The sequence below is a fragment of the Phodopus roborovskii genome, unplaced genomic scaffold, assembly GCF_943737965.1.
Source record: "Phodopus roborovskii unplaced genomic scaffold, PHOROB, whole genome shotgun sequence".
Classification (NCBI taxonomy): Eukaryota; Metazoa; Chordata; class Mammalia; order Rodentia; family Cricetidae; genus Phodopus; species Phodopus roborovskii.
The window spans coordinates 1,396,100-1,420,170 of NW_026126446.1; the positions used below are offsets into that span (position 1 = coordinate 1,396,100).

The 24,071-nt window shown below is 40.4% G+C and overlaps 1 protein-coding gene across 4 annotated transcripts in view; it reads right to left on the reverse strand.

The window, feature by feature from the left end:
- The window catches only part of Fkbp15 (FKBP prolyl isomerase family member 15), a 59,065-nt gene that overhangs the window by 8,108 nt on the left and 26,886 nt on the right, over nucleotides 1-24,071 (reverse strand). For all 4 annotated transcript variants that reach the window (XM_051187907.1, XM_051187906.1, XM_051187909.1 and 1 more), the window contains exons 13-21: nucleotides 21,664-21,766; nucleotides 20,141-20,247; nucleotides 18,676-18,790; nucleotides 16,748-16,857; nucleotides 15,788-15,895; nucleotides 14,852-14,946; nucleotides 13,413-13,515; nucleotides 7,067-7,238; nucleotides 5,435-5,571 (exon numbers count right to left, since the gene is read on the reverse strand). In XM_051187907.1, coding sequence (XP_051043864.1) covers nucleotides 5,435-5,571; nucleotides 7,067-7,238; nucleotides 13,413-13,515; nucleotides 14,852-14,946; nucleotides 15,788-15,895; nucleotides 16,748-16,857; nucleotides 18,676-18,790; nucleotides 20,141-20,247; nucleotides 21,664-21,766 — 1,050 coding nt within the window. The remainder of the gene's footprint in view (nucleotides 1-5,434; nucleotides 5,572-7,066; nucleotides 7,239-13,412; nucleotides 13,516-14,851; nucleotides 14,947-15,787; nucleotides 15,896-16,747; nucleotides 16,858-18,675; nucleotides 18,791-20,140; nucleotides 20,248-21,663; nucleotides 21,767-24,071) is intronic.

Sequence of the window (24,071 nt, forward strand, 5' to 3'; positions counted from 1 at the left end):
ATTAGGTAGAAGAGTATGGGTGGGACTTCCTGGCTGAGAGAACCCTGGGAAGAAGAAAGGCAGGGTTGCCAGCCAGATGCAGAAGTAACAGGATAGGCAATACAGAGATGAAGTAATGAACCTCATGGAAGAATGCAGCTTTTAAAACATGGGCTAATTATAAGAGCTATTTAGGAAAAAGCCTAAGCTAAGATTAAGCTTTTATAATTAATAATAAGTCTTGGTGTCATTATTTGCAGGCTGGCAGTCCCAATGAGAAAGTACAACTTCAAATGTCACTTAATATGAGGCATGTGAATCCACATAGGGCCTGAAAAAGCTGGAGGGGGGGGGGGAGTTCCAAGTAGGCTCAATGCTTTTGGCATGCAGAGCCCAGCTCTTTTAAGAGACCCTGCTGTGCAACTGAGCAGCCAGCACTAGGTACAAACACCTGCCACATCTAGACACAACAAATTCCCAGAGCTGGGGCAGGTAAATGTGGCTCTGGGCTGGCATCTGCCAACATGAGGCCAGGCTCTCACAGAACTGAGGAGGATGAAGCCAGCCACCAGTACCAGTCCAAGCTTTGGTTCACTCAATCAAAAAATACTGCAGATGCACAGAAAGCCAGGTGCACACACACACATACTCTCTCCCTCTCCCTCTTTCTCTCTTGGTATAGTATGGTTAAAAAGGTGCTCGGGTACTGAAGGCAAAAAAGAAAATGGGTATATAAGCAATTTAAAAATAATAAAGTCTTTAAAAAGAGAGTAAAGCAATACAAAAAACTAACCCAAGTAAGGATGAAAGATATTATAACACAGAGAGTTTGGACCTTATTAAGTGCTTTGTTAATTTTAAATTTTGAATGCTAATGAAAAGACAACACCTGCTGAGAGACATTGGATTATGGAAGGGACTGCTGAATTAGACCAGCCTATATACTTTAAGGATGTCTTGGCTTCTGAATGGAAGTTGGGAAATATATTGCATTAGGGGAGAGGAAACGAAAAGCTATGGATTCCTTAAAAATTAGTAAAGATCAAATTTGGTGGGGAAGACCGCCTGAAAATCATGGTTACAGACATGAAGAAAGAAAAAAAAAAAAAACAGGAAAAACTATAAGACAGATGATATATATGCTGATCACTCTACAAAGGATAGCTCCCAGAATATTACATGCTATCCTTTCATATGCCATGAATAGAGGTTTGGTTATACAGTCCAAACAGAATTATATGGTTAACAGATACCCTTTACCTGCTCAAACATAGCCCCCCCGCCAAATCATCTCTAGCTGATTTGTGCACAGTGCACATTCCATACTTGTGTTTCTGCAGGTGTGTGTGTGTGTGTCCTTTAAAAGTTTGTGTTTCTTAGAAAAATTGGACCAGAAACCAATAAAGACAAGTAGCCCAGGTGATCCAGCCTCTCAAATTGCCTCGGTTGCCATTTCCTAAAGATTCTGCATCTAGAACAACTTCAAAGCTGCTAGTTGAGATAGTCCAGCCTCAACTCTAGCCAAGAATTTTCAGATAAGCTCTACACTTTCCCACTGCACAGAGACTGGACAACAAACGATAGAGCTCACACTCCCAGGACTTGACCATTATTTCAATTTTTTCAGGGTGTCCTAAAGATGTCACTGCCCCCAGACATCAGGAAGTAATTTTAAGAACATGACGCCCACTCCCAAGAGGTAGGGTGGGTGGTTTTTAATTGTTCAGTGGGTTATGGATGTTCATCATCATTTGGGGGGTTGGTTGCAAATTATTAACAGTTATGGTCATGGAGGAAACTAAACAAAGGATCTCATTCTGAAAACAAATGGGAGATATAGCAATGATAGGAGAAAAGGATAGATTATTAAATCTACTTTTCAACTAATCTTAAAAAAAAAGCAACCACTAATCTTAAAGAATTTATGTTGATAAGGATTTTTGTATATTGATACATATTTAAGGTTGAGAGACATAAAAGCTTAAGTTGGTTATCTAAAAATAAGTTTTGAGGTCTAAAAATTTATTTTGAGGATGGTAATACAAGTTTGAAAATGGTTTAGGTATAAAACTTTAAATTCATCAAGATAGGATAGATAATAGAGTATTTTCTAAATATGCCAAATACAAATGGATTAGATATTGTGAATATAATTCTTACTTGATAATTGTTCTTATTGTAATGGATTAGATATTGTGAATATAATTCTTACTTGATAATTGTTCTTATTGTATATAGTTTTACTATGCTAGAGTTAAATCCTTTTCTTTTTATTTAGACAAAAGTGAGAAATGTAGGATATTTGTACACTACGAGAAGATGTATTGCTGTGATTGGTGTAATAAAAAACTGAATGGCAAACAGCTGGGCAGGAGAGTATAGGTGGGACTTCTGGGCAGAGAGAACTCTGTGAAGAAGAAAGGCAGGGTCACCAGCCAGATGCAAAAGAAGCAGGATGAGCAGTATGGAGATGAGGTAGTGAGCCTTGTGGAAGAATGTAAATTAAAAATTATGGGTAATTTAAGTTATACAAGATCTACTTAAGTAAACTCCTAAGCTAAAGCCAAGCTTTTATCATTGATAATAAGTCTCCATGTCATTATTTGCAAGCTGGCTGTTTCAACAAGAAAGTACTATTATAGTTCCTTTTTAAGCATCCCCCATTTTATATTTTGTATCCCTGCTATTGGGTAAGATAAACTGTAACGAGGAAAAAGCAGGCAACAGATTTACTTCTGTTCTCTTAAAAGATGGGGACAGCATAACTTTAGTGTAGATACAAAAGGGCAGACATTTATATCTGCCTGGCTGATGAGAAAAATCAATGGACATAGTCTCTTTGGATGTTAATACCTTAAAATGCCTCTTAAAATGCATACATCCAGAAATGCTACAAATTATAAATTTGTAAATTCTAGTCAAAGGAAGGACAGTCAATGTGATAGTATCTGCCCAAGATCAGAAGGAATTGCTTTAAAAAGCACAACAAAATGAAAAGGGCCTGGGAAGATGACTAAGTGGGAAACCACTTGCCACCTAAGTGTGAGGTCCTTAGTTCAGGGCCTCAGACCCATATAACAGCAGACTTCATCTCATCACTCCTATGGCAAGAGGGGAAGTAGAAACAGGAGCATCTTTGGAAGCCCACAGGCCAGCTAGGGAACAAGAGACTCTCAAACAAGATGGAAGGCAAAGGCTGACACTAAGCTTGTCCTTTGACTTCCAATCATGTGTGTGCATGCTTCTGCTCTCATGATCTCTCCCTGCCTACTTTCACATCACACACACACACGTTTTAAAGTGATAAAAACAAAGAAGAGAAAAAACATTTTATATGTTTACACATAAAATCCATGTAAACACAGATCCAGATTGACCCCAAAAAAGGTAGTAGTCAAGAATAAATTTAGAGGTTCACTAAAATCTCTGTAAGTTTCTTTTCATATTAAATACTCTAAAAGTAAGAAAAAGATAGCAATGTTCCTGCTTTGTCCAATGGGGTGATTACCCTGATATAAAAACTTTAATCATTAAAATTTAAAATACCATGTAATGCAAAAATAGTAGGCAGGGTAAGTGGGTTGAAGAGACAGCTCAGCAGTTAAGAAAGCTTCCGAAGGACCTGTTTTTGGGCCCAGGCCCCACACTGGGTGGCTTATGACAACTTGTAACCATAGCTCCACAGGATCTGACACTCTCTTTTGGTTTTCTAGTGTACCCACACATCCACACATCCACACAAAAAATAATAATAACAAAGAGGGTTTGTTACTGGTGGTCGATTTGGGGGGAAACAGGGTTTTACTATATATCCTTAGCTGATCATTATGTAGACCAGTCTAGCTTTGAACTCACACAGATCCACCAGTGTCTGCCTCCTGAGTGGTGTGATTAAAAGCACATACTATTACATCCAGCTGTTTTTTGGGGGGTTGGCAAGGTCTCATTATGTAGCCTTGGTTGGTCTAGAATTCATTATGTAAGACCACCTTAAATTCACAGAGATCCACTTGCCTCTGCCTGGTTCCAGAGTCCTGGGATTAAAGGATCATGCCTGGTATGTCTTCAAAAAATAAGAATAAATTTTAAAAAGTATCAAGAAGGAAAAATATTAGTAATGTTTATGGCTAACAAAGGATTAATACTCTTAATAGTCTAATAGGAAAGAAGATATAGGACTCCAAAAGAGAATTCACAGGAAAAATATAAATAGGTATGAAATACGTGAAAACTTTATTACTAATAAAAATTCATAGCTGCTAGGCATGGTAGCACACACCTTTAATCCCAGGACTCAAGAGGCAGGGACAGCAGTTGGAGGCTAGCCTGGTCTACATAACTTCAGGACTAAATAGAAAGACCCTGTCTAAAAAAAAAAAAACAAATGAACAAAAACCTATTCAGTCTGTGGAGGTCCACAGCAGTTTGAAATGAGAAACTAGAAACATAAATATCCATTGATCCAGCACAGGACAGCTGCACAGTGGGCTAACAGTAGGCTGCTGTGCAGTAGTGAGTATGGTGCCCTCAGCACTCTTAAAAACATTAAAAACAACCCCAGTATTGTTTAGAAATGTTATCAGAACATGTTTGTATAAGGGGATATGCAATATTTTATGCATACAGAGAGTAACCTGGAAAATGCATGTAATGTTTACGGTTCTTATTTATAACCTTTACAATGAGAGAAGGAATTAAAAACTACATTTTAATTTCATACTTTTCTGTATTGTTTGCACTTTCCCTAATACATTCATACTATAAAAAATTTAAGGGGTGCAGGTCAAGGTTAGGAGATGCAGGCATGCTGCATCCCAAGGCTTTGGTGCTGGTGCTAAGCCAAGCCAACACCCGAGGAGTCCAAAGCACCCTCTGAGTACACAACTGGGTGGTGAGCACTGGAGTGGGGTGGTGAGAGCAGCTGCCTGCAGTAGGGGCTGCTGAATAAAGAGGAATTGTGTTGGCCTACTCGGGCTATGGGGGCCCAGATGCCTGGGTCATCCCGACTATCACCAGTAGCCTCTAGGCTGAGTATAATCAGAACAGGAACCGGCGTTTAATCAAGATCTCTCAAATTTATCCTCATGGACTTACATGGAGGGCCATGTAGTCGTTACCTGTGTGGCCAGTCTTTTGATTTGTATGTATGCCAAAGAGACTATAGGCTTTGGAGTGCTCAAGACCCAGGCCCAGACAATTGGTACAGTGCCTGGAGGACCCCCTCATCCAAGTGGAAGCTTCATAATAGAGTGATGGAAGCTGATGTCAGGAAAGGGATGGTGGGTGGGAGGGACAGGGCCCTGGAAATACCTTACTAAGCTGAGTATAGGACGGTGAGACTTTTGCTTTTCTCTGAATAAATTTCAACTCTTAAAAATAATGAAAAAGAAATCTGTGTATTAATCAGCTATGCCTGGCCACTGGCTCCAAGAGGAACTTGGCTTTTGGAACTTACCTTTTCCAGGGACTCCTTCTCAGCTCGGAGGTCAGTCAACTCTTCCTCCAGGGATGTCACCTTGAGCTCCAGCTGTCTCCGGCTTTGCTTTTCATTTTTGAATTTGGACTGTGATTGCTCAGAGGCTTCTCGGAGCTCTAGGACAGAGGAGCAGGGAGACATGACTGTAGAACCAGAGATGCAGTGGACACCACAGCATTCCAGAAGCTCTTTCAAAGTTGCATGCTGTGATCTCTCAAGTGTACCATTTGAGCCCTCAAGACCTGAAATAAGGGTTAGCAAGCCTTACCCTGACTCTACCACCAATCCATGCTTACCCTGAAAAGGGTAACTTGTGTATGTATATACCTCCTTGCATACATGCAAAGTGTGAGAGAATGTTCTCTGGATAGTCAGAGACCAGCTTTAACACTGGTCACTCATGCAGTTCTATTTCCACTACCCTATGACTACATGGGGTGCCTTTGTTGAGCAGAGCTCAGGTCCCTTCTCACTGCCTGGATAAGAGCCTCAACTTTCTTGGTAACTAAGACATTTGGATGAGAATTTGCTTTTAGAATATCCCTTCTCAAATAAGGTTGGAGGTGGGAGTTATCTTCTAATTTAGTATACTAAAACTTGTTTGAAAACTGGCTCTTGAAGTAACTGTCACAAAGAACTATTAGAGGGAACCACAAAATCCTAAGTGAGATAGCTACATGACATTCAAATAAAAAACTATCCAGTATGTTTGTTTGAGGTGGGTCATCTACTGCTCTGTAAGAAAAAGAAAAATTGTATATTCAAGGAATCCCCTTCCCGATGCTATCAATAATTCTGAGCTTTCTCTTAGACAGGGAACTGTGCCTCCATCCACTTAGCTGCTACTGCCTCTGTCCCTGCCCACTGGTCCCAGCTGCCTCCCACACAGGTTTCTCTACACCAAGACAACATGAGCCAACATGTTGGCATTCACAAGCTTCTACCTAATCAGCATGCCTTAGCCACTCCCCTCATGCCAAGTACTGAAGTAACCCTCATTCGGAAGAAGGGATTTTACAAAGACTTGTACTCTAGAGGGAAGAAGAAACTTATAATGATGCATGGAAGGCTAATGGTCAGAATAATGCATGAAGAGAAGAGATAAAGGGCTTTAAAGGAGAAATCAGATGGTCTAGAAAAGCTGTGCAAGAGGCAGACTTTTAGAGAGGACTGGAGACTCCTGATGGTGAGTACACAAAAGGATGGCTACACCAATCTAAACACAGTGATTCCAAGAAAAAGAGCACAATGAAAAGTAAAACAGGAAGAAGCCAGCAGGACTGCTCTTACGGCAGAGTTCTGGGCAATAGAGCAGGAGATGAGCAGAGGACAGGGGCCTTGAGTCCAAGCTGGACTAAGTAACAAAGATATTGAAGCAACATTTCCCCAAACAGAAACGGTGTGACTTGTCAACTACAACTGAACTGGGGGAGAGGGTGTCTTCCTGTTCTTTATGTAAAACAATCAATAGTTTTTCTACCAGTCCTCCTTGGTGCTCAGTCCTTCAAGAGAATCATGAACATTAAGCCGAAGGAACTGACAGGAAGGAAGCCATTTAACTCCTTAAGCTTAAATGGCAGTCATGCCGAACATTCTCCTCTGAGAACTTACCTGAGAGGTCGGCCTGGAGTCTGGTGACCTGGCCCCTGAGAAGATCTGTCTCCTTCAAGCTCTCTGTCAGCTGCACCTGCAGCTCTGTCTCCTTCTTCTGGTGAGCTGTCATTTTCAACTGCAGGTGAGAGACCTGTGCAGTGGCTGCTGCTAACTCTTCTGTCACCTTGGCCTGAATAGTGACAAAGGGTGACATCAGTTAGACACAAACAATCCAAGTGCTAATTTAACCTCATGTTACTCTAAGCTGATGGCTATCAGTAGACAGGAAGGCAGAAAAGGACACCATCTACCTGCACTGAGCTAAAATCAAGCCTTGAAAATGTACAAGGGTTCAGGATTGAATTCTGTTGCAGAAACATGTTCTTAGGAACTACTACAGAAGCCAGGTGTGGTAGTACACACCTGTAATCCCATCGCTTGGGAGGATGAGGCAGGAGGGTAAGGAGTTCCAGACAAGCCTTGGTTATATAACAAGACTATTTCAAAAGTGAATGAACAGAGGAACTAGTACTATAGGAGATGATAAAAAGTTTGTTACAAGCCCGTTCGATGCAGCATTAAGTTGCAACAGAAGACAAAACTAATATAAAACACTGAAAATATTTAAGCAAGCAAAATAGGAAATACTAATACTGTGTGCCACCAAAATTATATTTGAAAAAGAATACTCAATAGCATGGAATACAGCTAAAACCTATTTCTAGATGAAGAATATAAGTAGATTATCAGTAGCACATTAAATATTATTTGGTTTTTATAAAATGACCCTCAAGTGAGGGAAAGAGCTTGCATTTTTCATCAATGGCTAAATCTAGATAGAAACTGAATATTTCCTACTTTCTTCTTGCTGACTGGTACCACAGTTTAATAAGGATCAGGATAAACAATTAGGCCGAACAGATGTTTATTCAGGGAGAAATAACTCACAACATAGACAGGTGAACACCAACAGGTTCTTGCTTCCAAGAATTCCTCTGGATGTCCTGTCCCCATGTGGCTGGGAAGAGAGTGCTCTCTCATGCCTCCTTCCACCTAGTTCCCCCCCCCTTCCACCCCTGGCTCCACCCCCCAATAGGTGTGGTCAGTGCCACAGAAGGAGACAAAGTGAATATCCCACTATAGACTGGATTATACTTTACATGAGTCTTTGAAAAAGATGTTTCATGAATTATTCTTTAAAAAGATAATGTTCCGTAGCTCAAAAGAATAAGTATTTTAAAAGTAAACAGTGTGAATCTTTCATGCTATACAGTTCTGCCTTGCCTTATATTGGTTATCACATAGAAATATATTTTTTTCAGGAGCTAGCAAGATGGCTCAGTGGGTAAGATTGCCAGAGTTTGATTTCCAGGACTCACAGAGTGGAAAGAGAGAATCGATACTGGAAAGTTGACCTCCATGTGTGTACTGCGGCAAATGCATACCCACACACATATAAGACAAAATAAACAAAAATGTAACTAAAGCCACATTCAACTTCCCAGTTATATAAAGGGACTATATACATACTGCGTCTTCACCCTTCCAGATAAAGCAGCAGATAAGCTATATATTCTTCAGTAGTATAATGGTTCTTCTCCCCTCCCTCTTTATTTTTTTTTTTTCAATCTACATCATATTCTACCATGTGGAGATGACATAGTTTATTCTGTATTGCAGCAGACATGGATTGTTTCTGACCTTTCTCATTATACCAAGGAGCATCTTAGATAGATTGTGTGCAATGATCCCCTTTATATGCAAGAGCCATTTAGAATATTTTTAAATTAGTCTTTTATTTAAGTTAAATACAATCTTATTTTAGATACCAATCCCTCCCACCCTCATCCTCCCATTTAGAATAGTCTTAGGTCCAGAACTGCTGTATCAAGGAAATCCATGTGCAGTTTCATATATCATTGGTTCCCCTCCATCAGCTATCCTACATATTTCATCACCCATTGCCAGAATCCAATCAAGCCGATGAGAAGTGGGACTTGTACCACTTTCTAACATCTCTGTGGTAGACCAAGACCAACTTTAAAGGTGAAATGACTGAAAACTATCAGGTGGTATCCTAAACACTAATGATGATGACAACAATGATTATAAGGATGGTCAAGAAAAGGCCAGCTACTGCATCCATTTCCTTGAACTGCCATGCTTCCCATAAAACCAAAGTCAGACATCAGGAAAGGCAGTGTGGGGTTGCTCTGTTGGTGACCGGGACTGTGCTTGGGGTTGGGCTGACTCCCTCATGCTATGATAATGCTACCATGATTCCCTCTCCACTGTTAATACTTTATGCACATTTTACAGTTGCCTACTTTTATTATGTGTAGCTTCTTATGGTACTCACTGTGCAGGCCTGTTTTTACAGTATTTATTCCTAGGGTTGGGGATATATCTCAGTAGTGGAACCCTTGCCAAGTATGTACTAGGCCCTAGTGTCACATATTCCTTGCCTTATCCCCAAGCATTTATCAACTTTCTAGCTTCCATTTAAAGGCTGGCATTTTGGCTCTCCTAACAGTGAGGGCAATGAGACAAACGTGTATATGAACTAAAAATAAATAGATCATGAATCTGAGAGTACATGTGACCTTTACAGTAGGTGATAAGTCGACAGTGGTGCATGCCTTCAATTCCAGCACTCAGGAGGCAGAGGCAGGAGGATCTCTGAGTTTGGGGCCAGCCTGGTCTACAGAGCAAGTTCCAGAACAGGCTCCAAAGCAATACAGAGAAAACAAAATATAGATAATTTTTATCTAGAACCTCCAGAGTGGGCTTCATCTTCCTTCCATGGAATAAAAAATAATGTTTCCTTGCTGTTCTGCTTCACACAGCCCATGAAAACTGAAGTAGATAGTTCAGCACCTCCATGGAACCTTGAGAGCCCCTCACAAGAACTGAAGACCCCTTCCTCCAAAAGGACAGAGTAGGGAACCCTCAAAAGTTCTTCCTGACACTTTCTTTTAAAGTGATATTTCACAATTTAGCCCAAACTGTCCTCAAATTAATGATCCTCTTACCCAAGTGCTAAGATTATAGGCATGTGCTACCATGACCAGCTTCAAAGTTGTTTTTGTATCAGATCCTTACCTAGAAAGGCCTACTACAGAAGCATAAAAATAGTCTCACTCAAACACATGTACATACTTAAAGACAACACAAATATATTAACCATGTTATCTTTGAGTGGAAGGGTTACTGGTGACTTATGTGTTACGGGTTTCTTTGTTAATTTATTGGAATAAATAAATCAAACTTTTATAAGTTGGAAAAAACTATACATGACTGTGTGTGCATGTAGATATTTACAGATAAGAGAAGACAGTGCTAGAAATGAACCCGTGAGCAAGTCTTATCTGCCTTCTAGGGCTTGATTTGTTCTTTTAAAAATAAGTTCATTGAGCTCAACTCCTCTAACAGCTCTTCCATTTTGAATTGTTACTTCTTAAGAAAACAGATTCTTATGAACCAGTTCTGTCACAGAGAAAAGGTTCAACTTACCAAATATTCATTGAATACCTAACCATATTTTTTTCTGAGAAATGCTTGGAGGCAGAAATCTGCCTCCTAAAAGAACTGATGGTCTCCCTTTACAAGAGATCACAGGGAGACTGCTAAAGTAGATGAAAGATGGTCTACATAGCTAGCTTCAGACCAGCCAGCACTACATGGTGATACCCTGTCTCAAATAGCAAATTTAAAAAAGAAGTAGCTCATCCAGGGATAGTGATACACAACTGTAATTCTAACACCTGGAAGGCTGAGCAGGAGGTTGAAGAGTCTGCAGCACCTTGGGTTATATATCAAAACCCTGTTTGAGCAAACCTGAGCTACATAGCAAGAACCTATATGAACAAACAAAGAAGAAAAGCCACCTACCAGGAGACAGTTAAAGCTTAAAATGTCTCACTGAAATAATGGTGATCAGTGGAATCATGTCCAGGCCCTGGCCATCAGCTAGGAGGTGGCCTAGAGCAAATCTAGGCTCTAGAGTATACCAGGCAGGCTGCTATTGTTGTTCTACTTCTGCTGTTTGGCTATTACACATAGGACACCTGGAAGGCTCAGTGCCCAGCACCTGCAAGTTTTAGAATGCAAAAACACAAGAGGATTAGCAAGCTAAGTAAGAGTTTGATAGACTATGACTGGTTCATGGGCCAAATTGGACCACTACATGTTGAACCTATGTAAAAGCAAAAGTATCCAAATGTCACATTCAGAGACTATGACAAAAGAAATGACTTTTATACCTGGGTAGGCACTGGAATAGAGAAGAGCTCTAGAAAAGTTAACTTGGCTGCCTATACTAAATTAGAAACCCAGGAGGTGAGACTTGAAAATAAGTAGTTTTGATCAAGTTTCCCAAGTAATTCTGAGGTAGCTAAACCACTGTTTGGGCACCACTGGTCTATAGAATAAGTTGTAGTCATCATTTACCCCTGAATATTAGCAGTGAGGATAAACAGTATATTTGGATGCCCCAGTAGGCCTGGGGTTGGAGAGATAAAGGATAAAACTGTGCAGACTAAGGCATAGGTCATCTGAGGTTAAACAGCTGTCTTAGTTACTGTTGACCAAATCAACATAGAGAGAGAAGCATTTAATTGAGAGCTTGCTTACAGTTTAGAGGGCTGAAACATGATCATCACGGTAGGAAGCATGAAAGCAGGCAGGCATGGCATGATACTGGAGCAATTGCTAGGAGCTCACATCTGATCCACAAGATACAGACAGAGAGAGAGAGATGGGCCTGCTGTGGGCTATTGAAACCTTCAAAGCCACCCCCAGGCGCACAACTCCTCCAACAAGACCACACCCCCTATCCTTCCTAAACAGTCCACCAACTGGGAAATGAATATTAAAATATATGAGCCTCTGGGAGCCATTCAAACTACCACACTGGCCAAAGGCATTAATTACTTACTGGATAGTATGGCTAAGCAAGCACAAAAGTTAGCTTAAAACATAAGAAGGAACCCTTATTATCAGAGTACAAGAAATCAAGTCAAAATCACAAGTTATAATGCTCTTTCTGTTCAATTTTGCATGTTTCTAAGGAAGAGTAAATTATAAAATATGAACTGCTTAGAATTTAATGAAAAAAATACTAGATAAAGACCAAAGGTTTCCCAGCTGAAGAGTGATGACCTAAAAAAGAAGGACTCTCTTCTGGATAGCGTTCCATAGGCAAGAGGAAAACTGGGCTCCAGATCAGTTGACCCCAACCTGAGACTCATTAGCATCTTTTTCACTCCTACTCAGAGCAGATCAAAATTCCTACATCTGAAGGACTAAACTCATAGTAATTCATGCCCCCCTCTTTCCTTATTTGTTTGTTTATTTACTTATCTATGTATCTATCTGTCTATTTGCTGTGGCAGGGTCTCATGTAGCTCAAACTTTGGCTTCAAAATTTCCACCTAGCAGAGAATGACCTTGAACTCCTGATACTCCTGCTTCTACCCCAACATTCTGGGACTATACACACATGTCACAGTGTCCAATTCTATTATTTTCCTTTTGTTTTGTTTCTTGAGACAAAATCTCACTATGTAGCCCTGATTGGCCTGGAATTTTCTATGTAGACCAGGCTGGCCTGAAATTCACAGAGGTGAGTTTGCCTCTGCCTCCCAAGTAACAGGATTAAAGGTGTGTGCCATCTCACCTGGCATTTTATTCTTTAAGACAAGGTCTCACTATGTAGCCCAGACTGGCCTGCTACTCGCTATGTACCTCAGGTGGACTTGAATACAGTAATCCTTTTGCCTTGACCCTCCCAAGTCCTGGGATTACACACATATGCCACCTATCTGGCTCCAAAATAGTAGTTTAAAATGATTTTGTCAGACTCAAATGAATAACCAAACACAGAAGGAAGATCAAATTAAACAATCCTAAATTCCACTAACAACAACATATAAATTTAATTCATGGCATAATAGAAATTTTCTTTTGATTCTATCAAAAGAATAAATTTAGCTTCCTGTAAACTGTGATATTCTTACCATTGTCAAATTATTAAGATGAGTGATTGGATTTTTTTTTTCTTTCTTTTTTGAGAGAGGATGTCATTATTCAGTTCAGCTTGTCCTTGAACTATAGATTCTCCTGCCTCTGCCTGTCAGAAGCTGGGGTTACAGGCATAAAACAGCACCCTTAGTTCAAAATTGTTTTGAGTCAACTTGCTGCAAAACAGATCTAGAAATGATTAATACATGAAAATCTGTTGGAAGACTTCTAGGTCTCTCTCTAGAGATGACAAATATCCTGAATAGAAACTTGGAAGTTCATTTGTAGGACTATTTCTCAGATCTACATATCCTGATCTGACCTTCCTGTCCGGCTACTTTACCTTCTCTTGTTCAGCATGCAATACTCTTGCCTGTGTGTTTTCTGTGGCTGTTTGAAGTGAGTTGTTCCTCTTCTCCATCATCATATTACTCTGCTCAACATACCTGACACAGAAATAAAGACAAAGAAAATTCTTACTAAGTACTGAATATTTGAAAGGCATGAGTGAACCCACTCAGTTCTTGCAACATTGCTCTACACCTTCATCAGAAACAATCTGAGGGGAGCCAGAGATAGGGAACATAGGTTAGGAGCCTTTGATGTTCTTGTAGAACTCCTGGGTTCAGTCCCCAGCACCCACATCATGGCTTACAACCATCTGTAACTCCAGTTCCAAAGGATCCAGTTCTGTCTTCTCTCTCAGGGCACTGCACACACACACACACACACACACACACACACACACACACACACACACACACAATGCACAGATATGCAAGCAAAACATCCATATGCATATTTTTTTAATCTTAAAAAAATATGAAAGCACTTTGCTCTCCTGCTGTAATTAAACAAGCTAACTGCAGTAACCAAGGAGGTGGCAACCTGGGTCACAGATAAACCACAGATAAAGGGAGCCATTCACAGGGTATGAGCTAATGGAAGATGGGGAGGAAAGAAAAGGGGGTAAGAGGACTGGAAGCCTTCTTCCAAGCCTGCCCTGTGAGAGCCAAAAAAACACTAGACAAAAAAAAAAAAAAAGAGAAGAAGAAGGAGGAGGAGGAGGAGAAGAAGAAGAAAGAAGAAGGAGAAAGAAGAAGGAGAAGAAGAAGGAGAAGAAGGAAGGAGAAGAAGAAGGAGGAGAAGAAGGAGAAGAAGAAGGAGAAGAAGGAGAAGGAGGAGAAGAAGAAAATTACAGGAAAAAATGACCTTTCAAGTGAAACGTTGCATTGAGACTAGTTCTGTTTACCTTTCCACCCCTCACAAAGTTCAGAAGCTACAAAGCTACAAAATGATTGTGCTTTACGAAATCAATAAGGCTCTGGTTGAATTCTAGTTGATAAAATAGCCCACACAGAAAAGAGAAGAGTGGACACTATCGGACATGATTTTCTATGTAACAGCATTTTCAGAAATGAGGAAGCTAGGCTTGAAGACAAAAACAAAATACCCAAAACCACACAATAAATGAAGGGCAGAGCTGAGTGTCAAACACATGTAGGTCTTATACCAACCACACCCACCTCAGAGTTTTCCCCTGAAGTAGTAAACAGGTAATTCACACAATAGACAGAAACAGAAATGGCTGAAATACATGGGTTGCAGCTCAGAGGAATTGGGTACTTAGTATGTTCAAGGTCCTCGGGTTCAAAAATCAAAACAAAACAAATGTAGAGAAGAGGACTGTGATTAATGCTGCCCTCAACAAATGTGTGCTATAGTGGACAAATTACATTAAACCCTTTGCCCACCCTACCCTGGCCTTGTCCCTGTCATTACCTCTGATTTCGCTCAATGAGTTCACTAATCTTGTCATTCTGCTCTTCTATCCGACTGCTTTTCTCAAGGAGCTCCTGCTTCAGTCTCTCATTTTCCTGAATCCAGACACACAGTAAGCAACATAAGTGTCTTAAAAGTTCCTAGTGTATTGAAAGGCCCACTTCCTATCCTTTGTGAACACGGTTTGAAAAAACACTAAAACTTATTTCCCCACAGTTGGAACTGATAAATAAAGTAACAAATTGAATTAGACCTGACGGATTCTAATCACTAGGCTAGATAGGCTGAAGATTGAAATAGTCAGAAAATGACGTGAGAGTTTAAGGCTGGGCCAAAAAGCAAGTTTCTTTTTGAGTATAAATCATATGGATATGTAGCACATGCGGTACAGAATACTAAAAGCTTGGTATAACAGAATATAGTAAATAGTATATAGATGGCTGTGTTCGGATGTGAAGTACCACCTACCCACATGCTCCTGTGTTTGGATACTTAATCTCTAGCTTGGGGTGAACTGGAGGGGGGTTCCAGTTAAAGGGAGTGGGTCATGGAGGGTGGTCCTTATGGGTTGCTAGCTCGACCCCACTTCTCCTTGGCGCTCTGCTCAATGGGACCAGTTGCCTCACCCTCTGCTACCACTCCTACCTGCCATGAGGGGCTTCTATGCTCTCAAACTAGGAGGCAAAATAAACCCTGCTTCCTTAAGCTGTTTGTGGTCTTGTGGTCAGGTATTTAGTCACAGCAATGAGAAAAATAATTAATACAACAATGCAAGTCATAGGACTAAATTAAGCTATAATGGCTTTTTCAACTGCAGTATTCAGCACAAGCTATTTCTGGGGGTGGGGGACAGATTTTCAAAGAGCAGCACATCTGATCTGAAGAGGGAGCACGGGCAAGCCCTCCAGCCTGTGCTGTGGGCTCTACTGCCCTCACCTGAATGATTCGCTGGATATTGCTCATAATCATGCTTGTTTCCATTGTGACTGACATGTTAGGAAGAAGCATAGAATTGCCAGAACTATGCTTCTGTAACTCTTCAACCTGCAAAAGAGAAGCCAGGAAGACCTGTGAACATGTTGAAATGTAATTAATTCACCCAGGACCAATCACTCTTTTGAGAGAGTTAATAAATTCCTGAGACAATATCTAAATGTAAGCCTGCTTTCTCCTGCTAACTTGACCTCAAAGTAAAGATAACCACACTTCTAGGTAAATGACTAAAACTGTGAATATGGGAAACCAAGGAAGAGTTTTGTTACAGCTGTGGCTTCTTCTATTTACAACCTATTTATTGTCTACTTGTGTCCCCTATCCCCCCTTTTTACACTTTTATTTGTTATCTCCTTTTAAAATTAAACTATATATCTACATATATATTAAATTTATTTATTTTATGTGTCTTGAGTGTTTTGCCAACAAGGATGTATGTGCACCACGTGTGTGCCTGGCACATCAGAGATGAGAAGAGGGCATCAGATCTCCTAGAAGTGTGGGTGCTGGGAACTGAACCTTGGTCTGCAAAAGTACTCTTAATCATTGAACTGTCTCTCTAGTCCTCTGTTTATTATTTCTTTATTATAATTTCATACATTTAAACAATGTGTCTTTATCATACCCACTCTCTTTTATTAAAATTAGTATTATTTATTCAAAATATTCTATACATTATCATGTGTACATATGATATATGTGAGTATGAACATGTACACCTGTGTCCCTGCACATGTGCCAAAGTCAGAGCATAATTTGCAGGAGTCAGTTCTCTCTTTCCATGACGAATCTCAGGAATAAAACTTAGGTTGTTAGATGTGCTCAGCAAATGCTTTTACCTGCTGAGCCATCCCTGGCTCAACAGCTGCATTTTCAACAGAGCCTCAGCTCTGACTCAGTCACCTTAGTCATGAGATGATCCATTTTATCAGCCACTTTGCTGACTGCCATTCGAATTTCAGTGTTGTGTTGCCGGGCTTCAGTCATGAGAAAGGACATCACGTCACCTGATCCTAAGCAGACATGAAAAAGAACTTTTTGGAAAGAGGAAACTACGGATAGGAAAGTCAAGGGTGGTTTTAGCAGAGAAAAGAAAGAACCCCTTCCATGTAGTATGAAATAGAGTAAATGATTTCACGCTGTCAGGAGAAGCCACAGAAGAGGGAATAGAGACAAAAGGGTTCCTAAGCTACTAATAACTAGGTTATGTTTCTGCAAAATCATGCCCAAGTGTGTACTTTGAACGACTGTTGTCCTGGAGTTTACATTGCCTCTCTTTTCACCCAACAGCATGCCAGGATTGCACAGGCACCAGGAATACAGCCATAAATAAAACATCATTCCTGATCTTAGTGGGCTTCAACTGGGAAACTGACCTATAAATAAATTATTACAACAGAGTACTTTATATGCAAGATGGTACAGCAGCACATGACTGTAACTCAAAAGGCACAGAAAAGATTCAGAGTTCAAGATCAGTCTGGGCTTCATGAGATACTATCTCAAAAACAATTTTTTAAGGGGGTAATTTCAGGTGCAAAAAACAGGCTATGTATAAAGTATATATATGAAAGCAGCGCCTTAAAAATAGTATTAAGCTTTTGGTGGCACTCATATGTAGTTGTGTCTATGGGAGCAGTGGATGGAGAGGTGGTGAGACAGAGGAAATGTCAGGTTGGAGGGATGCAAAAGTTTCATAGATGGAGAAGGGACAGGGCACCAGACAAAGGCTGCATTTAGGAAGCCCTTCCCACTTCAGAACTGCAAGTTAGGCTGTTGGATATAATTGTTTCCTCTTGCCAAAGCGATTACCAAGCAAAAGACAGGTTCTACACCATGGCAGAAAGCCAACACATCAGTCAGCATTTCATCTGCTTTGTTTACAAGACACACCTATGCTTGCACAACTGCATAAAATACACACAAAGTTGCCCAAGCAGCTATGAGAGATGCTGTCCTATGGGCAGAAGTTTAATGACAGAGAGGACAGCTACCTTTACTTTATCCCATTTCGTACTGCTTGCCATTTTTATTAAAGTTACTCTCGTAATTTACAATTTTTAACAAAACAGTTCTCACCGGAGGCACTCAGCACCCACAGCAGCCCTCGTTTTCCTCTCAGTCCCCTCTGGCGTTTGCTCTTTCACGACCTGGTATACACACTAGTCACTCTGACACAATCAAAAGGGCTGCCGGGAGAGCACGGAGGGAAAAGACCCAGAATGTGGGTACAAAGGGACTTTGGGAAAGATGCAAATGTTCTAAAAATGGATTGTTGTGATAAATGCACAACTCTGAACTTTTCCTAAAATAAATAAAAAATCCTGGGGTATGGGGAGATGATCAGTTGGTAAAAGTGTTTGCTCCACAAGTTCAAGGCCCTGAATTTTAATCCCCAGCATCCACCAAAAGTAGTAACAATAAATAAATAAATAAATTGAGCATAATTGTGCATACCTGTAACCCCAGCTCTGACGGCTAGCCAGTCTGCCCAAAATGGCAGCTTTCCAGTTCACTGAGAGACCTAGTCTTATAATAATAAGCTTCAGACCAATAGAGGAAGTCATTCAATGTCCTGCTCTGGCCTACACATACATGTACACAGGTGCACATACATGCACACTCATTTGCATGCACATACATGTACATACACAACATGTACTATACATAATATATTTAAACATACATTTAAATGAATCATACGGTATATAAATTACATCTCAACCAAGCTGCTAAAACAATGAAAAGAAAGAAAGGGTAGAGAGCTGTTGGAGGAAAAATGAAACAGAATGGGAGGGAGGAGAGACTGGGAGGAGGAAGTTATTCCCTACCTTGAAAGTGGGGAGCCTGGGACAGTGGTGCTGGGTATAAGGGCCGAACAGGCTGTAGCTGGGAGGTAACTGAGCATGCCTGGGGATATGTGTAGGCCTGCACACCTGCACAGGGCTGAGAAAGTGACAAGTTACTTATTTACTTTCCTATGATAGAACAAAGCAGATAAACAGAGAGGAGGCTTGAAGTTATTAAAGCTGGAAATGATAAGACCAGGGTGAGGCAGTTGTCTATGGGACTTGATGGTACCTGGTCACTCCAGTAACCCAGAACCTGAGGAACAGTTATCTCGGGTCACTACCCAGTCCTCTGGCAATATGATTTTATGAAGTGTGAATTTATTCCCTACTATCAGGCCTATTTTTAAGGAACTTGAAACTAAGTTGGCTTGCAAAATTTCAGACTAAGTCAGCCAATTTCCTGGATGCCTCAGGATGCCTCTCCATTGCTAGAGTCTCTTTAAAATCTGTATACCATCCCAGTGTCTCTGCACAAATGTGGGGGGAGGGGCAGGGGAGGGGGAGGTCCTTAACAGCTGAGCCTGAGACTGTTTTATCTGTGTGTTTTCAGGCTAGGTTTCATGTAGCTCAAAATCACTATGCAGCTGAGGATACCCTTGCATTCTCGATGTCCCCGCCTCCAGCTCCTTAGTGCTGGGATTACAGATGTCTGCCACCATGTCCAGTCCCCTTGATAGATCGGATGCTTATCTGGGTAACCAGAAGCTCCCATTTTCATTGAGATCTCAACTGTAAAAGGAAGATGTTACTGTTTTATGGGGATTTGCTACATGGGCTAAATGGGCAAAGCCTGTAACAACTGGCAAATTAAGTGCCTAGCAAAAGGCAAATGCTCAATGAACATCAGCTATCATTTTCCCACAGGAAAACTAGCTTATTTCCAAGGACAATATAACAATAAAACAATTAAAACAAAAATCCATAGTCTGTGGTAGAGGGATTTCCCATTGTGGCAGACTTTCTTCAGTTTTGATTCTCTGTTCAGAATCACCATAGAGGGTGGGGGCTGGGAAGATAGCTCTTGCTATATCATGTGCACCGACAGGACCTTGGCTATGTGCCAGGCCTTTAATAGGTACTTTGCTTATTTTTGCACTTAATTTTCACAGAAACGTGTAAACAGAAAACCTTGTGTGGTTTTAGCAATAAGAAAGTAATAATTTAGGGAAAGGGAATTGAGTTGGGGAACTGCTACTGTGTAAAAAGGAGAGAAAGATCTTCTGTGTTCAGACAAGAAAGACCAACAGAAATTATATCTCAAGACTAAAACAGTTTTAACATTGTTACCTGAGGGCTGGATGTGGTGGTGCATACCATATGTCTCAGCTCTCAGGAGGCAGGAGGCAAGCAGATCTCTCAGTTTGAGACCCACCAAGACTACACAATGAGACCCTGTCCCAAATAGCAAATAAAGAAATTAATTAATTTTTTAAAAAGTAGTTACCTGGAAGGTCTGAGTACTTCCAGATACAGCTGAGTGGGAGTCAAGAGGTGCAACTTGCATCAAGGCAGCAGAGGGTGACTGGAACCCAGGAACAGACGGTTGAGGTGCTAAAATAAATCAAGATATATTTATGCAGCCTTGTTTCTTGTGTTAACACAAAAGCACACTCTCACCTTAATGGGCAAAAGAGATAATTTATTTTGGAACTAAATATGCATAACCATGGCCCAGGAAGATGGGTATGTGTTACTCCAAATTCCATGTTCCTATGTAGTTAACAGTTTCATGAAGTTTTCACAAATCTGAACACTTTTTAAATAGTGGTGGAAACATCAGAGAGGTTTGTTCAGGAATGGCATGAGATCTCAGTTTCAGGTCTCAGATGCTATCTGACACATTCTTAGCTTTTGGTTGATGGAGGTTACATTCCAAAGGATTTACCTAATAGTGACAGAGATGTTAGGTCATATACACAGAAGGGCAATAAATGGCTATTAAGTATGGGCTGGAGGCAGCATAGGAGAGCTCTCCCCATTTCACATCTGGCAGATCCACCCTACAGTTGCCCAGGCCCAGACCCAAGGTTATGACTTGGTTCATCCCATAATCTACCCCATCTGTGATCATGTAAAGGGGCCTAACCTGCAGACCCAAAGCTTCAGGATCTCCACAAAACAGGGCAACAACAGTATATCTAGGAGTCCTAGTGAGGGCCCAGCATCAATAGGGTAGTAGAAAACCAGAGGCCTCGAACCAGACAATGACTCTTTGTAATGAACTTGCAAGTAAAGATATGTGGACAAAGGAGTTCATGGTGTGATTCATGGTGTCACACTGTAGCTTCCATGAGAGATTTTTAACTTTTTCCCTTTTAATATTTTTTTTTGTTTTCTTTTAAAGTTTGTTTTATTTAGGGACTGTGTAAGGGCAGAGGGTGGATGCAAAGGGACGGGGAAATGAATGAGATTCAAGATACATAATGTAAAAGACATATAGAATAAATAAATAAATTACAGCTTGTTTCTGGACCTGCTGAATCCCTGCCTCTCCACAACCACTGGCCTCTAGTAAATTAGTCAGCTTGGCAGAAGATTAGGTGTCAGGTGGGGCGCTTTCCAGGAACTTTCCTCCACACTCATAAGTCTGCACTAGCACCTGACATTCCCATGCTTTAAACTGGACCACTTTCACAACTTAATCTCCCAAAGCAGCTCCACTGGCATCCCTGAAACTGACTGAAACAGTGTTTCTTCTGTATCTGACTCAGATTCCATCTGCTGACACAGAGGAGATGCCTCAACAGCTGAGCACAGATTTCCAAAGAGGACAATGCAACACAGCAGAAATCACAACAAACAGACTGACTCCATCCCAGTCAGAAAGTGTCTTACTAGGACAAACTGACAAGTGTTAGTCCCTAATCCAGGCCCTAGCACTAACAATGCAAGCTAATAATCTAAGGAACACTGAAGAAAACTTGGATCCAATTCAAAGTCTAAGCCTTAGAGAGGTTTCTTTCTTACCCTGTGAGGCCATCTGTGGTAACACTGGATGGGCTGGCTGAAGGGAAGGCTGGATGGATGGTGTCACCAGGGATGGCCCAGCTCCTCGTAGAGCAGTAGCATCCTGAAAGAGGCACAAGGGTTGGTCTCTATGTGTGGGCCTTTGGATGAAGACTGAGGCTGCCTGTCTCTAACTCTGCTCACAATACAGGATTTCCAAGCAAGAAAGAGGAAGGAAAGGCAGGCAGAAAGCCAATAGTAAAGGATATGAGTTGTACAAAGCATTCAATTATGCAAGAGAGGAAGAAGAGCCTTTCTTCCTATAAATCGTATCAAATAATTAAATACCGTTCATTTCTGCAGATGTTCTAAGCTGTCAGTGTTTCATTATTTCAAGCCTATGAACCGACAGATCTATAGAATGCACCATCAGCTACCTGACTGGTCTAACCTGTTCCCACAAGAAGGGCCTCCTACAAGGAAAGCCAGCAACAACCCAGCCTCATTCTTCTGCAAGATCATTTCCCAAAGCTCAGAACAGACAGAAAACTGGACAGAATGGGATTCTCTGTACCTCACTGACATGCTGGCTTTGATGCTGGCAGTCTAGAATGTTTGCCCAAATTCTTTTGTTGTTGTTTTGGGTTTTGTTTTGTTTTGCAGCCATGGCTGTCCAGGGACTTGATATGTGGACCAAATTGGTCTCAAACTCAGAGATATTCCTGTCTCTGCCTTCCAACTGCTGAGATTAAGGGTGTGTATCACCACATCCAGCTGTTTGCTCTCATTCTTTCTTTATTTTTTAAAAAATCATAAAAGCAAAGCTGTAACTCTAAGTAAAGCTGCCCATCTTCCCATTTCATGCAAGGACAGGAAGTCATGACACACAATTCATGTGACTATAATTCATGTGCTATGCATGATTCAAGACTATCACTTCTTGGTCATCCTTATACTTTAGAGCTCTCCTAGCCCCCAATATTCTCTTCTGGGAAAATCAGCCCACTCTTAGATTATTACCAATTTCTAAGTCAACTCAAATGTCTACCAGCATAGTAAAGAGAATTATGATAAATAGAAGGCCACTGAATTGCCAATACTTTATGTATATTACTGACATTAACACAGGCATTTATGACATAACATTAAGTTTAAAAGTTAGTTTATAAAGCAATATATAAAGAAAATACCCTTACTATTACACATATTCTTTCTTTATAATTTTTAATGATTATTCAATAAAGTAACTTAGTTTTAATATGTTTACATTTTAATTAATTATATATAAAAAGTAACTTTAAATGAATTATATTATTCAAATTTCATTTCTAGAAACCAGGAAAACAACAAGTTCCATTTAAAATGTTAGAACTTCCCAGAAAACAAAACAATACTATAAAAAAATCTACTTCAGAGCACATTATATATCTTTTCATTTTACACCAAATGAAAAACAGTTTCAAAAATCAATCTATCATTTATTTCAGTTCATTTGAGAAAGGGTTATTTTATCAGAAACAAACTAACCATTGAAAAAAGGCTTAAGTTACTTTATATCTTGTAGATTCCAAATTTAGATATTAGAAAATATAATTATATTTCTGATATGCCATATTTCTAAAATCTAAAGATGGGGGTGCTTTCTCTTGTATGTATGTGTTTATATATGTTCATGCGTGCATATAGGAGGGCATATGCACATCTGTGCACTTGTGTGGATATGGAGGTCAGAGGTCAACCCTGGATATTTTGCATGATCATAATTCTGAGTCAGGGTCTCTCACCAAACCTAGAGCTCGCTGACTGACTCGACTGACTGACTCTCAGGCCCAGGGCTCCCTCTGTTAGCACCTCTCCTCAGAGCTGGGATTACAGGCATGAGCCATTGCACCTGGCTTTTAAGAGGGTGCTAGAGAACTACTTAGGTCTGCATAGCACGAACTTTACCCACTGAACTATCTCCCCAGCCCTGGGGATGCTTTCTAAGCACACTGTCAAGAGCAAAAAACAAGGGGGATTAGTAGATATGATTCCAACAAAATTCTTGAACTTCTAAATAACATTTTTAAAACACAGGAAAAAGCATCATATATAAAATCATAAATGTAACATTTTGGCATTTAAACAATAGGTATCATTGGTGAGAAGATCAGTATTCCCCAAACTAAGCCAAACATTCAATCAACAAACATGGATGGAAGCCAGAAGCAGTGGCATGTGCCTATGGTCCTATACACTGGAGGCAGAGGTAGTAAGTCACTTGAACCCAGGAAGTTAAGAGTCTAGGCAACATGGTGAAGCTCAGTCTCAAAAGGAAAGAAAGGGAAGTAGAATTGAACACCTGTAGACATGCAGACATGCATGCAGGCAAAGCACCCATATGCATAAAAAAAAATTTAAGAGTAAAAGAAACTTTTAAGACATAGAAT